The sequence below is a fragment of the Sinocyclocheilus rhinocerous genome, unplaced genomic scaffold, assembly GCF_001515625.1.
Source record: "Sinocyclocheilus rhinocerous isolate Xijiao unplaced genomic scaffold, SAMN03320098_v1.1 scaffold2593, whole genome shotgun sequence".
Lineage (NCBI taxonomy): Eukaryota > Metazoa > Chordata > Actinopteri > Cypriniformes > Cyprinidae > Sinocyclocheilus > Sinocyclocheilus rhinocerous.
This window is the reverse complement of record NW_015664037.1, coordinates 137,314-153,748: the sequence shown is the minus strand read 5'-3', so window position 1 is coordinate 153,748 and position 16,435 is coordinate 137,314. Positions and strand designations below refer to the sequence as shown.

The 16,435-nt window shown below is 38.1% G+C and overlaps 2 protein-coding genes and 1 long non-coding RNA gene across 9 annotated transcripts in view; 2 read left to right on the top strand and 1 right to left on the bottom strand.

Annotated features, from left to right (window-relative positions):
- tex2 (testis expressed 2) overlaps positions 1-8,590 on the top strand; it is a 52,182-nt gene extending 43,592 nt beyond the window's left edge. For 6 of the 7 annotated variants that reach the window (XM_016540158.1, XM_016540159.1, XM_016540161.1 and 3 more), the window contains exons 5-12: positions 192-403; positions 1,128-1,271; positions 1,353-1,452; positions 3,494-3,614; positions 4,324-4,434; positions 4,611-4,820; positions 5,169-5,289; positions 6,140-8,590. In XM_016540158.1, the coding sequence (XP_016395644.1) occupies positions 192-403; positions 1,128-1,271; positions 1,353-1,452; positions 3,494-3,614; positions 4,324-4,434; positions 4,611-4,820; positions 5,169-5,289; positions 6,140-6,268 (1,148 nt within the window). In that variant the 3' untranslated portion in view covers positions 6,269-8,590. The remainder of the gene's footprint in view (positions 1-191; positions 404-1,127; positions 1,272-1,352; positions 1,453-3,493; positions 3,615-4,323; positions 4,435-4,610; positions 4,821-5,168; positions 5,290-6,139) is intronic. The other variant, XM_016540156.1, reaches the window with a different exon arrangement.
- Positions 8,140-9,971, bottom strand: LOC107729581 (uncharacterized). The gene is made up of 2 exons (XR_001638596.1): positions 9,731-9,971; positions 8,140-9,442 (listed from the first exon to the last, which is right to left on the bottom strand). It is a non-coding gene; the product is annotated as an uncharacterized LOC107729581 (long non-coding RNA).
- A 3,952-nt stretch (positions 9,972-13,923) lies between these two features.
- Positions 13,924-16,435, top strand: part of ern1 (endoplasmic reticulum to nucleus signaling 1) — a 40,258-nt gene continuing 37,746 nt past the window's right edge. Inside the window, exon 1 of the mRNA XM_016540164.1 lies at positions 13,924-14,139. Coding sequence (XP_016395650.1) covers positions 14,059-14,139 — 81 coding nt within the window. The 5' untranslated portion in view covers positions 13,924-14,058. The remainder of the gene's footprint in view (positions 14,140-16,435) is intronic.

Genomic DNA, 16,435 nt, shown 5'->3' with positions numbered 1-16,435 from the left:
AAAAAAAAAAACTACATTTACAGTGTGAATAACTAAACACGCATCGTCAGAGTCTGTGAAAAAAAGTTCCATAGTAAATATTTTTTCTTGAATGAGGACCATTGAATGGACTACACTTTTATTCATACATTTATTCTCTTTTTTTTTGTTTTTTTTTCAAATTATTTATCAAGTAGTATTATCTCTCTCAGCAGGCTGTCTGTCTCATAGCCGCAGCAGCAGTCGTAGCAGTCTGGATGAAGTGCTCCAGTCCCATCCCAGACAAAAAGACCTTGATGCCAGTGTCAAACAGAAAGTTCTGGAATACAACGTCTACATGGCCAAATATGTCAGCCAGTCTGCAGACAGCCCAACCACAAGCCCTGTTCAGAGTGCTGGAAGCAGCCCGGGAATCGTGAAAAAGGTACATAATATTTCACAGTGTCCATTTTCCTAAAATCAGTAATCGTTCATTTAAAAACAAAACGTCAGCTAAACCAACTCTGCCTATCAAATACTGAGACTCATACATCCAGACTTTGACTTTGTTTCCATCCACATATTTTTATGTGAATTTTGGGATATTGCATTAAAATGCTGGATGGAAATGGCAATATGGGCATCAAGTCTTAAAATGTGCATAAAAACTTGAACGCTCAGTTGAGCCATATACATTTTTTAATCCAATAAGATAACATGCATAAACAAAAATGTAAACATTTACTGAATAATTTTGGTGCAACAAAAGACTCATGTGACTCATGTGTACTAGCCAGTGCATTCATAAATCATAATCATTAAGTTATGATATACCTTAAGCCATGTTCAAAGCCATTGTAACATATAACCAATATCTGAGATCGTACAAATTAATTTTATATTTAAAATTTTGATGTAACATATTAAGTTGTATGTGACGTTTACCGATAACTGTAAACAGTGCGTTGTAATTAACCATGCTAACAGTGTAACACATGGCCGTTTTTGGCATATTTCGGGTGATCATTTGGGGATCTTTTACAAATAGAAATTGCTCCACATTGCCAATCAAAAAAGAAATAGTATAGTGCTATCTGCTCTCTGTAGTCTGTGACATTACCTTAGTGTCTTCCAATGAAGATCTATTTCCCGTTGTGTTTGTCACATAGTTTCCAGCCAGTCGTGAGCAGGAGTCCGAGTCTGAAGCCTGGGTCAATACACTTTTAGGTCGCATGTTCTGGGACTTTCTTGGAGAGAAATACTGGGCAGATGTGGTGTCCAAAAAGATCCAGAAAAAGCTGAGTAAGATCAGGGTGAGTACAGATAGGTTTACATCTCACACCAGATTGTCTGACTGCGTATTTGTTTATAACTTAGTGTCTTGATTATTACAGCTGCCATACTTCATGAATGAACTGACCCTCACCGAGCTGGACATGGGAATATCTATTCCCAAGATCCTCAGCTCATCCAACCCATCTGTGGATCACAGAGGTAAGCCCTGCTCTGTAATCCTGATTTATGCTTACTATTGCTAATAAAGGAAAAATGATTAGCTCAAACGAGAAAATATTTATAAATAATTATGATTAAATAAAGATAAGTACTTGGTCTCAGACATCAGGTATGCAGAATTAATCAGCATGATTAGGGGCTCGAATTTATAAGCATAAACAACATGTGTGCATACAAAAAAGACTTTACCTAAACCAAACACTTAACCTACAGTATACCAAATTACAGGTTATAGAGCCTAGATTAATACAAATTATAAAAGGATAATAATTATATGGGGAAATTGCACTCAATAAATGATAGGATTAAAAGGGTGTTTCAGTGTTCTCTCAAATTATTTTGGGTCTTAAACGGTCTTATCTTGCTGGTGTGTCTTTGCTGCTAATTTCAGTTTAGGTAGTTCCACAGACACTCTGGCACCTAGTTTGCTTGTTGGGCGTGGGATATTGTGGACCACATAAGGAATAATTGACAACGAGCCATTCAATTATTAAAAAATAAAGCACAATACTGCACATCAAGACATTGTTCAGATTATGGATTTCTAACCATTTATCATTTTTTGTCTTTAAAATGTTCTTGTGCTAAGGACTCATTTCTTTGATCTTATCTCAAGCCTCTGTTTCTAATTCCAAAATGTCATTTTGGAGCTAGTAGTGGAGGCTTGAGCCATTAATAATTCGGTTATCAATGCAGTCTAATGTGGTTACTCCATAGTTCATCCCAAAATGAAAATTCAGTCATATATTACTCACCCTGGTGTTGTAGTGGTATCCTTCAAGCTTTAAGAAAAAGGATGCAAATGTTGTTTTTATTCAGTTGAACAGGACTGAATACATCAGTCCTTGTTCCTAATCTTTTTCTCTAAAGATTTGTTTTGTCCCTAACTTGTACCTTTTGTACCTGGTAAATTTATGTATGATAAAATATCGTGTATATATATATATATATATATGTATGTATGTGTGTGTGTAGAGGCAAAAGCCTCTAAGTGCTGTTTGAAATTTTCTTCTAAAATGAGCATTTTTTTTATCAGGCTCCTATGTTTATGTTCAGTTATTTCTCTTTAATGGCAATGAAAAGGACCTATTCATTGCCATTAATGTGAAATTACTGAACCTAAAAAATTTAACACGCATTGTGCCTAGCAAAATTTCACTTTAAGTGTGGTTCTTTCAGCAGTGTCATGAGATCTTGTTCATCTCTTTTACTGCTGATTTTAAAAAAGAAATAGTCTGTACATACTCAAATCATTTACTGTGGACTCTCCTGCAAAACCATTAGATGTGCCTCGGCCACGGTCAAGCTATATCTGCACTGTACTGATGGAGCAGCACCCCTACAGTTAGTCTGTGTGATTTGGTAAATGACCAGACTCCTGCCAGCTAGTTAAACTTCTCGTTCGTCATCGAGGAAGCAGCCTGCTGAGCTCAGAGGATCAGTGTGTCTCTGAGCCAATCAGAGTGGAGCGAACTCAAGTAGTGACCTTTCGCTCACTCAGGAGGAAGTGTGCGTCATGACAGCATGGCTTTTAAGATTGCCGGGGGTTCACTAGTGACTCCTGAATTAATTTAATCAGTGTAAACACATGCTGGGTGCAGAATTCCAGACCGCTTGATTTGATGTAGAGTTTTCTAATCAGAGAAATGTGAAGGAAAGAAGTGCTTTGCCGGTTTTCAGGGGACAAGCAACTGGTGGCCTGTTGTGTCAGAATAGTAGAGAATCAAAGCAATCATGTTTTTTGGGCTAGTGAAGCTTGAATGGTGAAATGATGGAAAAAGTATCAATAATATAATTTAGATATATTTGTTTCAATATGTTAAAGTTAGAGAATCACAATGAGCTGTCCAGGAAATGATTATTCTCCAGGAAGAGTTTTCTGTTTTATTAGTGGGACACCGCAAATGACACATTTTTGTTGTTATGTAAATGCACTGACATTGAGACATCCATTTGGAGGTATGACCAAATACATTTTGGGACTGCTGTATAAACTAACTGTTTGAATTTACATTTGTAGGCCTTTGGTTTGACTTGGAGATCTCATACAACGGTTCCTTTCTTATGACTCTTGAAACCAAGATGAACCTGACCAGACTGGGAAAGGAGGGGGAAGGACTTGGAGAACAGGGAAAAGAAGGGTAAGAGTGACATTTCAGAAGACAGAAGTTCCTCATCTCTTGTTCTAAATATCTGGGCTTCTGCCTTTTTTGTGTTTATTTGATGGGTTATTTTTTCTGTTGGATGTTCACCGAGCCAAACAACCAGTTGAAAACCAAAAAGATATTGTTTTTATTCATTTTAATTATCATTTTCTTTTTTTTTTTTTTTTTTTTTTTTTTACTGTTTCCTCTGGACTGATTTGTTTTTGGATGTGAACTCTTAATGGTGAGTTGAATCAGGGTTTTTCTGAAATCTCTCAATGTATTGTACATTGCAGCAGCTTCGAATTTTGCTCCATTCATTAAACTGACAGACACTTCACCACTGTAACACCACCACATCCCCGCATGTGCTTGCAGAAGTTCTGTTCCAAGCCCTTGAATGAGCGTCACATTGCATTCTGGGATTGCGACCACAATTTATACATGTGGGTTCTGCCTTTGTGTGTGAAACACACAAACAATAAATCTAAAAAAATATCTAAAAGTGTTACAGCTCACTGGGGTTCAGAACGTCTTTCATCTTTGTTTTGAAGAAGTGCTGTTTTTTTTGACTGTGTATTGGCTGTGGAGTTTGTCGACTTTAGTATAGGTGTGTTGCAGCTTTGCAAATTCCCTTGCTTTCAGAAAGCCAGTTATCATAGAAATATGCTGCCTAAGCCTTTGTTTGTCTATGTGCATGGACCAGAACCAGACCACGCACTTACTTCCTGGCCGACAGTGATGAAGAGTCATCGAGTGCAGGATCTTCTGATGAGGAAGATACTGTGGAAGTGCCTGAAATTCTTGGAGTGGAAGGGTGAGATTGAGGAACTTGCCATTTCCTTCTGTGTTTAATTCGGGATATTGTTACCAGTTTAACAGCTTGGACACAGAATCTGTCTGTGGGTTAAAGATGTCCGCACACCTGGAGATAAAGGTACTCTGGCAGAACATGCTGCATAATAACTGGCTCGTGGCCTCTTTTCTTCACAGTTATGTTGGGGGACACCGACCCAGCAAAATCATGCGCTTTGTGGACAAGATTGCCAAGTCGAAGTATTTCCAGAAAGCCACAGAAACTGAGTTCATTAAGAAGAAGATGGAGGAGGTGTCCAATACGCCGCTGCTCCTGACGGTGGAGGTTCAGGAGTGTCGAGGAGCACTAGCTGTCAATATTCCACCACCTCCAACAGACAGGATATGGTATAGCGCTTCCTTCAATATCCTCTTCACATTACCACTGCACAGAAGTAAAGTCTGATAGTATCTCTGGGCGTCCTACAAGTTGCTAGCATGCCATCTGCTGGTCATTATTCATGCCTCTGTCTGTAAAATTAAGATTGGATTTTAAAATGCATTTAAACATTTTATTGCATGGATGAAGCGCATGAAATCAGATTTGTGTGTGTCTTTTTGCAATTTTTCTGACAATTAGGCACCCTGCAAAGTATATACATTTTTAGAACTCAAAAGTAAAACATGTTCCTGAAATAAAGTGTTCAGAGTAAAGACTTGAATGTGGACATATGTGGATGTTTCTGTTTATTTCAGGTATGGTTTCAGAAGTCCTCCTCATCTGGAACTGAAAGCTCGGCCTAAACTGGGTGAGAGAAAGGTTACTTTTGCTCATGTGACCGACTGGATAGAAAATAAACTCAATCAGGAGTTTCAGGTAAGCATATGTGAACTTGATGAAAACACAAATATGGTTTTCCATGGATTTCATTATGAATGCAAAAATAATGCAAAAATATTTTCATAAATATTTCTGTAGTTCTTGCAATTTCAGGAGGACTTTAAAGAATTTGGTTGTGACTATATTACAAATGATAGAATTATGAAGTTCATCATTTTAATATCAGACTACATTAATAAGCCTTCTCAAAGGTGTTATAGGATAGGAAGGATTGCCATTCATTAGTGCAGGGGTTCTCAGATCTGGCCTTCGAGGTTCACTTTCCTGCTGAGTTTAGCTCCACCTAATCAAACACCCCTAAAAAAAAAACTAATCAAGTTAGTTTAATACAATTTAGTTTGATCAAGGTTAGAGCTAAACTGCAAAAAAAAAAAAAAAAAGAAAACCTTAAGGCCCAAAACTGAGTTTCCCTGCTTTAGTGGTTTTCTCTCAGTAATTAAAAACTGCAAACTCATACACAAAATATTTGGCTCCAAACTGGGAATAAGTACATAAGGAGCTAAAAATACATTAAAAAAAATCAAAAAGCTAAAATGAAAAAAAAAAAAAAAAAAGTAAACCTTAAGGCCCAAAACTGAGTTTCCCTGCTTTAGTGGTTTTCTCTCAGTAATTAAAAACTGCAAACTCATACACAAAATATTTGGCTCCAAACTGGGAATAAGTACATAAGGAGCTCACAGATGAGCTCTCTGAATGTATAATTTGAATAACAAGCATGCAAGCACCTTCGGGTACATATTTGATTGCTGTTATTAGATAAGGCTTTTATTTTTGTCTTCCTACTTCCTCTTCTTGACCCTCTAACGCTTCCATTTACCTTACGCAGAAAATATTTGTAATGCCAAATATGGATGACGTCTGGCTGCCTATCATGCACTCTGCCATGGACACGCGTGCCAATGCCTTGAAGAATGAAGAAACCTTGGACCCTGAGGAGTCCCTTGAGGACATGTGAAGATTAGTTACTCTATCAAACAAAAGATAAACACTTCAGTCCCATGAGGGCAGAACTATACCTGAGTTGAAAATTACAGGTGCCATATTGCCCATTGAACAGAGCTGTGACAAATCTGAACACATCAATAACTAAAAGAAAGGACAATATTGCTTGCTTGCTTGCTTGCTTTTGATTTGTTTGGGACAGTACGAATGCACTTGCTGCTGGCCCTTAAACAGGATAAAGAGGTTTTGGTGACATACTAAAATGCATACAGGTTATGTTGAACAACTCGTGAAGAAGCAGTATAGGACATAGAAGACTAGGTAAAGTGTATACACTACCTCTGTTTGATGCACGCTGACTTACCAAACGTCCTAGTGTCACATGACACTAAACTGTTTCCTTCAAAAGCCTAACGTCTGGTCGGCAGATATGAATTACAACCCGAGGGCTTTCACTGGACTTTTGGTGTGACAGGGTGCCTGCAAACCACCTGGAGGGTTCGATATTTGGGGCCGTGCATCCTTGGGATGTATAGAACGTGCTACAAACACCAGTAACGGATAATTCTGGTAATTTTAACAGAAACTCTTAAGCCAAAAGGGGGCATTTCTGAGATTTGCACCCATTTATGATTTTCTCATGATTGTCATATGCTTCTAGCAGCAAATAATTTATTAGACACAACAGACCTACTAGTACCACCATTATCCTCTTCCATTCACTGCTGCCTGAGCCCTCTGTGTGGCGTTTGATTATGCAGTTAGATCAATTTCACTGTGCTCAAGAGGGACACCAGCCAATAACCTTTCATCCCTACCAAGTGATCCCTACTCAAGCAGACTATTCTAGAGGATAGGGTTCAAGAGCTTTCTATGTGAGATCTCTCCAATCATCGCCCCTCTGCAGGTGGCCGTAGATCAGTGGTTCTCAAAGGGTGAGTCGCAGGTCTATTCTCAGAGAAAAACAGGGATTAAGGTGCAAAGTTAGGACCGCAAGATAAATAGGCCAATCTTTTAAAAGAGAGGGGAAAGACTTTTCATATTTTTGTATAGTTTGAGTTTGTAATCTAATCAACCCTGCTGTGTTTTGGTACAAATTCATGTCACAGAACTCAAACTGGTCTGTCTGTTTGTAGAGCAACCTGAAAGGGCAAATTCGCCATGGGTTGTAATTTCTACTGGTTTTTAGAAAGGTGTTTTATGATTGTACAAGTAAAATAAGATCTGTGATTAAGAGTACTTAAGAGGCTTTCACATTTTTACATAAATTACACTCAAATGTGAATTTTAAGCCATTGTGTCTTTCATAAATTTATCCATAACCTACATTTTTTCTATTCTGGGTTTTTGAACTGAATATTGAACAGACAGAAGAACAGACAGATGCTAATGGACTGAATGTGTGGCCTGCCCTCGCCTTTAAAAACCATTAACAAAACTGCACAAGGTGTATAATACAACCCGACTGCATATGATCTATATATTTGCGCCGACCACAATGTTTCTTATTCAGCCTGTCTTGTAAATAACTTTGTATATTGTTGGGTAGTTCATGGTAATATTAATATATTTCAGTGTTTGATTGGAAGGGTATTTTTGTTTACTTTTTGAATGAGAATCAGTTTTGGACTGTGTTGGGATGTGCAATCTAGAATCTGGGTCCTGAAGCAAAACCAGTTGAGAACCACTGGGCTACACCTCACATTGCATTTCAGATCCAGGCTCAAAATAAGTGCTATTCTATTTCCAACGCAGATTAACTCATGTCTTGTGTACATGTGAAGAAGATTGTTGAATGTACAAAACAGTTCCTATTTTTGTCTACCTAGTTTGGCATAGTTTGTCAAGTGTTGCTATTTTTGTTGCTGTCAGGTAGACTTTTTTTTATTATTTACTGTGCTTGCAGTCCATTGGTGTATTAAATCATGTAGGTTATGTTGAATAACAGTGGCAAGTCTAAAATATCATGAATGAGTTTTGACATTCATCCATTATCAGATACTTAACAGGTATTGACAGGTCTGAAAAAGTGTTTTCTGTCCAACACCACAAATTCTGTATCTTTGCTGCCACTGAGGTTTCAGAAAACGTGAATTATGGCTTTTTCCACCTCCATTTTGCGTTCAAGTCGAAGCATCAATACTACATGTAATTTGATTTTAATGTGTTTATTTTGTATCACTGTTTATGCTTCAATATTGCCATTCTCAATTAATCTTTTGTGTGCACTCTGCCAATTGCTGTTTCCTTTGCGCAATACTTCATTTGAATATTGTTCTGCCATATTGACAACATGATTGTGTGTGGAAATTGATAAACTGCTTTTGCAAAAATATTCCAGACGCATTTTTTCAAAGCTTTTGGTTGAATGGTTTTAAAAGAGCAACTCCCAAGAAGCCCTTGCTTGACCCATTGAGCCATGAAGGGGCTCCACAGGTTAAAAAAAAAAAAAAAAAAGAGCTTATATACACTACATTGCAACAAATGAAATATACCGTTATGGACCCCTTACTCAGATCCACTATTACCCTCCAGTTCAGTGCCCCTTTATAGCAGACCAATCGTGGAAAATAATGTATACACAAAAAAAAAAAAGTTGTCGACTGCTTTTAAAAGAGCAACTTGGGTGGAAATCCAAGAGGCTCCAGTTATAACAAGCTTTTACTGTTGCACTGTTGCTTGGCCCATTGTGCCATGAAGGGGCTCCACAGGTTCAAATACAGTGCTTAAATATTTTTTACATAAAACACTGCAACAAATGACACATGCAAAGAGGTTTATTTTGTTTGTTTACAAACACTCAAACAGGATTGTTCAATTGTTACATTCACAAAATATTACAGTAAAGTGTAAAATTATACAGGTACATCTGCAACACACACCGCCATTACAATGAACATAGTGAGGAACATACAAACCTCAGCCTCTTCCAATTCACCTTCTCTCCCTGTTGCAAAAGAAAATGCCATCTTAAAGATTAATTCCAGCTTCAAAATTAAACAGACTTTAAGTTGAAATTCACCAGTCTTGTCAGTTATTTTGATTTGACATCACTGATGTTCAGCAGTCTAACGCAGTAAACGCATCATTCAAGACCACACAAACAGAAAATGTATGATGCAGTGAAGTCAGGCCTGGTCTTACCTAGAGTCACTGGCCACAAAGTCCACTACAACAGCAAATAAGCCTAAAAGAGGGACAAAAACAAATGAGTCACTTATGTATTATAATTTAGCAAACATGAGCTTTATGAAAACACTCTTGAATGTAATTTCACGGTGAATGAGGGAAGCCATGCCGCAAACGTGCTCAGGAGCACACCACGTGCTCACATTTCTAAAGTAGAGTAAAATACATACATACGAAATATACAAAATGTAAACTTACAACAACGTTCCAGTTCTATTAAATAAATACAATCAAATGTCAAATTTTATATTACATACACTTTTATCAGCAGATAGGTTACATTTACCTGAATCAGTCGACAACAAGAGTTCACTTGTTTTTCCTCAATTTTATCACTCTTGGGCTTATCGTTCTAAACTGCTGATGGAGAAGTGAGACGAAAAACACGTAATTTGACCTAAACTGCTGTTCCGAATATTAGCTTCACTCCCTCCAACGTACGAAATGAACTGGACTGAGCTCAGTCCAGACTAGTTCAGAGAGATGTTCTTTATACGGGGACACCACCAACCTCTGCGCTCCGCTTGGCTCACGTGTGCCTTGGTAACCAATCACAGCATAGACCTGACGTCATTGAATTGCTGTCAGAGCTGCATTGGCTGAAAGACGATCAGTCACTCAACACAGTGCGGTCAATGGAGGAAAAAATTTGGATCCAAATGGTAAACCTATTTGTGCTACAAACCAGCATGTTTATGATTATGATAATAAAGTAAAATAACATGATAACAAATACCAGTTTGAAACTTAAAGCAGCATAATGTTTAGTACAGCAAAAGAACTGGAAGTACCACTGGCGTACCTGCTCTTATAACAAAAATAAGACTGATACTGAGATGCTTACTTTAAAAAATATGCAGCTGGAGATATGTTTTTTTTTATTTATCTGTATTTATCAATAAAACACACAAGCATTTTAATTATTTAAAACATTTTAAAGCAGAGTTTATTTATTTATCTTGAACAACATGCCAAAAAGTGTAGTCAAGAACAAAAAGAAAGACTAATAGCAAAAGGCTATATTGACAACTTCATATTTAAGTAAGAACTGTACTTTATTATTACTATCACTACTACTACTTGTTTAATTGACTTTGACAATTACATTGTTAAATTTGGTGTCTTTATGCAAAACAAAGAGATTGATTTTCTGGGCAATAATATGTTTATTGTAGTCAAGTTTTATATACACAAATGTAGATTTGTTAACGTTTCTCCTTGTTTTAAGGCATTTAAAAATGATTTTACAATTTTATTTCAATCCATAAAACAATTAAAGTACCCCTATAATGGATTTTTGACCCGGTAATGCTGTACACAAAGCAGCACTGCTGACAAACCTGCTTTATCAGGCATTACAGGCATGATGAAATGAAAATAAGACCAATCGGACCAATCACCGCAGATTAGTGCCATGCAAAGGAGGGGTTTGGAAAAATGAATCGTTGAGCAAATAGTTAAGAGTCATTGAGCAAGTAAGGTAAAAATAAATGCATATTATAAGACAATGAAAGTGTTTTTTGACCGTGCATGCATTTCAACCTGTTGTTGGGGACTCCCAAAACCAAAATATGAACCTTTCATTACCCATAATAGGGGCACTTTAAAAACGAAGAGTGCCTTAAAAATCCTTAAACTTCTGGCAGCATACATAGATTGACCTATATAAAATGTATTTTAATTTTGTGTTGCATTTTGCTTTTGATATTATTTTAACTTTATTTTATTCTATTTTTATTATCATTGAGTTTATCAGAATCAGAATCAGAAGAGCTTTATTACCAAGTATGTTTACACACACAAGGAATTTGACTTGACGACAGGAGCTTCCAGTGTAGAAGAAAGTACAAACATAGTGCAGACATACATGATAGTGCAGACATACATTATACATAACACAGTAGGGATGTAATATAACACTAATATAATAAAAAAGAAAAATTGAATAGTGTACTATATACAGAAATAGAAGTATAGGAAAAAATTTAATTGTTTAGATACTGTAAATGTACAGATATGTTTATTAGCGTGCAGATATGTTATTTACAAAGTGTGCAGTTTAATATAAATATACTATGTTAGTTGTGATGGACGATGTATAATTATGAAAGATTAATTGTTCAGACTGAATATAGCTTGTGGAAAAAAACTGTTCTTGTGCCTGGCTGTTTTGGTGGTCAGTGCTCATAGCGCCGACCAGAAGGCAACAGTTCGAAGAGAGAGTGGGCTGGGTGTGAGGGGTCCAAGGTAATTTTTTTAGCCCTTTCCCTCACTCTGGAGATGTAAAGATCTTGGAGGCTGGGCAGAGGGGCACCAATAATCCTCTCAGCAGTCCTGACTGTCCGTTGTAGTCTCTTGATGTCTGATTTGGTAGCTGAACCAAACCAGACAGTTATGGATGAACACAGGACAGACTCAATGATAGCAGAGTAGAACTGTTTCAGCAGCTCCTGTGACAGGTTGAATTTCCTCAGCTGGCAAAGGAAGTACAACCTCTGCTGGGCCTTTTTTGCAATGGAGTCTATGTGAGTGTCCCACTTCAGGTCCTGAGAGATAGTGGTGCCCAGGAACCTGAATGACTCCACTGCAGTCACAGTGCTGTCCATGATGGTGAGTGGGTGGAGTGCAGGGGGTTTTCTCCTGAAGTCCACTATCATCTCCACAGTTTTGAGCATGTTAAGCTCCAGGTTGTTAAGACTGCACCAGACAGCCAGCTCTTTAACCTCCTGTCTGTAAGCAGACTCGTCTCCTTCCTTGATGAGGCCGATGACTGTAGTGTCGTCTGCGAACTTCAGGAGCTTGACAGAGGGGTCTTTAGAGGTGCAGTCATTCGTGTAGAGAGAGAAGAGCAGTGGGGAGAGGACGCAACCCTGGGGGGCGCCAGTGCTGATGGTGATAGTCCTGGATGTGAGTTTGCCCAGCCTCACTAGCTGCTGCCTGTCTGTCAGGAAGCTGGTGATCCACTGACAGATGGAGGTGGGCACGGAGAGCTGTGTGAGTTTGTCTGAGAGAAGGTCAGGCATTATGGTATTGAAGGCCGAACTGAAGTCCACAAATAGGATCCTTGCGTAATTCCCAGGTCTGTCGAGGTGTTGCAGGATGTAATGCAGTCCCATGTTGACTGCATCATCCACAGACCTGTTTGCTCTGTAGGCAAACTGAAGAGGATCCAGCAAGGGTCTAGTGATGTCCTTCAGGTAGGCCAGGACCAGTCTCTCAAGTGACTTCATGACCACAGATGTGAGAGCGACAGGTCTGTAGTCGTTAAGTCCAGTGATTTTGGGCTTTTTGGGGACCGGAATGATGGTGGAGCGTTTGAAGCAGCAGGGAACTTCACACAGCTCCAATGATCTGTTGAAGATCTGTGTGAAGATGGGGGCCAGTTGGTCAGCGCAGACTTTTAAACAGGCAGGTGAAACACCATCTGGGCCTGAAGCTTTTCTAGATTTCTGCTTCCTGAAGACCCGGTTCACATCCTCTACACAGACCTTAAGCACAGGTTGAATGGTGGGGGAGAGAGGGAGGGGGGTTGCAGGGCTGGTAGGTGAATGTGTGAAGTGCAGATCAGAGCGGATGGGGGGGTGGTAGACGATCCTTTTCAAATCTGCAGTAAAACACATTCAGATCGTCAGCCAGTTATTATATGCTGCTTGGATTTATTGTTACTGGGTTTAACAATGGAAAGATGACAATGCCAGTTTGTTATTTGAAGGTTAAATTAATTAATTAATTCACGTTTCCGTTCCAAGATGAAGTGACATAAAAGTAATTCATCAGTTAAAGAAGTATACAATTTCGGAAGATGTAGGAAAGATGATGATTTTAAATAGATTACAATTTGGGCACACAGGACTAAATGCATCACTATACAAAATAGGTAAACACAGGTAAATGTGCTTTTTGTGGGGTTATAGAAACCGTTGAACGTGTAATATTAAAATGTCAGAAATATAATATAGAGAGAATTAAAATGATAAAGAACTTAAAAGTTAATAATAAAGAAAAAAAGAAGATAAATTGGATATTAGGAAAATGATTAAGAGAAGGTATTAATCAAAGAATAGTAATGGAATATATAGTAGAAACAGGATTAAATAAACGAATTTGATAGTTAGGCCTACATAAATAAATAAATAAATAAATTAATTAATTAATAAATAAATAAATAAATAAATAAATAAAGCAAAGGAATAGGGGAACACAGAAGCTGGGTTTTTTGGCATGGGAGTTGAACACGCAGCAGCCAGAAATACAGCTTGGGTGAACCCGAAATAAAATGAACAATTAAAAAATATATAATAATAATAATACATAAAATATGAATAGAGGCAGGACTATCAGCCATGTATGAATAGAAACAGTTGGTGGCGGTATGTGCCTGTGGTGCGGAATACGCCCAAAAATTCCAAAGAAGATGAAGAAGAAGATGAAGTGACGTCTTTCACAGCCCCGCCTCCAGCGTATTGTGCGCATGCGCAGGAGCAGTAGAGGAAGAGAGCTGATAAACGCATTGAGCCCGTCTGTTTAGTAGTACACAGTACAATGAAACAGTAAACCACCGTTGGGCGAACATATCTGCCGTGTATTCACAGGTCCGCGTGTTTATATGTGTGTATGATGGCGTGGGGAGTGTGCAGCAGGGCTCTGGTGTGGATTATAACTGCGATCATATGCTGGAGTCACAGCAGCTTGATGGTGAGTTACTGATTGATTACCCTGCTTCTGATCTCTGGTCATCACAACGCAGGCTACCACATTTATCCTGAAGTCAAAGGAGCCTTGTGATGAGTCCAAACACTGCTGATCGATTACCGTCCTTCCTGATCTCTAATCATTTTGACCTGTGGCCCTGTACCATCTTTTTGTTATTAGTCTAGTTTGGGTGCCATTAAATAGGTATGAGGCTGATCTGTGTTGACCTGCTATCTGATCTGAGTGTGTGGACAATGAAGACTTTGTATGGACAAAGAACAAAATACAGCCTACAGAAACAAACTGTGCTGTTATATATGATCCTGAAGCTCTGATCTGTGTATGATCAATAATGTCAGAGTTGTCTTAAAGTTATGTCTCGATTGCCCTGTTAGATGTGGGCTTGACCTATCCTGTTGTACTATGATGCAGTTCTATCCTATCATTTGCTGGACTTTCCTGTACTCTACTGCAGTGCAGTGCCTTTTTTTTGGTCAATTAACCAGAGTGTCTTTATCTACAGTGTCAAAGAACAGGATTAGATCTCAGCCAGTATAAGCCTTTCAAGGCAAACCCTTTCCAAAACATACTTATTCAAACGTATTAAATATCACACTAGAATTACAGCAGTGTAGTCACAGACCTGGTGTAGTGATGCTTCACCTCAGTCTGATAGCTTTTACTAAGATCCACAGACATCGGCAAGATGCTGTAGAGTAGTTGATAAAGATCTGGGCTGGTAAATGAAAGTTTGGAAGGTTCAATCCCTAGCAGAGTCGATTCATGAAGTTTTACTGTTGAACCTTTGATCAAGATACTCTAGGAGTACAGAATATAAATACAGGTCATTTTATATATAAATTATCAGTTAAAAGTCATATCTACTCGCATATCCCATTAGTGAGAAACCATAAAGAATTTCTTAACACGTTTTCCTCTTTATAGATTTTAGTCAGGGTAGTGCTATATTACATTTTTGACAGTAAAGTGCATCTATTTCACACAGCCTCATTTTCATTTAATGGACTGTACTGTTGTTTAACAACATGTCAGTTGTTCAGCTGACAAAACGTATTCCCAAAAACACTTTTAGTACATTAAAACAGGTTTGAAAGCCGCGAGTTGTGAAAATGACATGTTATGTAGGATCTCTCTCAGCCTCGTTTTCATCTGCATTAATTCAATATGGCATGTACCTTGAATAAAGTCTGTTGACTTATTAATGCTCCATATTGCTCTTATATCTGTCTGGACTTGTAACACCAGGAAGTGAGTGACTCATGAGTGCAGCAGACCTCTGGCAGAGAGCACATGGCCGCTGGCCGCTGCCAGACTCGGTGCAGTGCGTGTAGAGGGCTATGTTCATCTCTTATCATGGGTGTATGTGAGCAACTTGTGTGGAAAGAGCCATGGTAGGCCATAGCAGAGGGTACCCAGCTCTGTGTTATTGACATAATGTCGCTGAACACAAATTCATTAAGTATGTGTATGTTTTTTGTTTGTTTGTTGTGATTCTCTGCTGTCTAAAGTGAAAGACTGTCCTGTTAGAAATGCAACTTACCAACTAAACTTATTTCCAACATTAAACCGAAAGAGCAAGTTATTAAACCTTTTTACCAATTATGTTCTTCAAAAATGTGCCAACAAAAATGTAAACATAAATTTAAATTTGTTTTAATTTCACAGACACATTTATCCATAGTGACTTGCAAATGTGAATAATTTAAGTAGATGTAATTAATTTAAGGGAAAGAACAAATAGGGCTGGATAATAATTCAATATCAATATGTATCACGATACAATTTTTTTCAATAACGGTGATATGATTTTTAAACACATTTCCGATATTTCAATATACTTTACCAGTGTTTCCCATACATTGATTTATTTGTGGCGTTTGACTTCGTTGAATAAACATGAGCACTGCACGTTTCAAAATCAAAACACGGCGCTGGTGTTTTATATGAATGTATCTCTGAAGGGAAAGGACTGTCTCCATAAACGTTTCGATGGCATTTTCATTTTATCTGATAAAGAAGCGTTCATGAGTGGAGCTGCTTTGATTACAGCCCTTACTGGAGAAAGGTTCTACCGCTCTCAAAGCGCCTCCTGCTGGCAGACAATCAGTTTGCATTTTCAATAATAAGCCCGTCTCCAGCAACATGTTTTTGTTGTTGCTCTTTTTTTTTCTTTTTCTGCAGCAACTCGGAGCACTTTTCATACTCTTTATACTGGCTAAAGCACGTTTTTTTCAATCTATAAGAATAATCAGCCTACACTACCAGTCAGAAGTTTTTT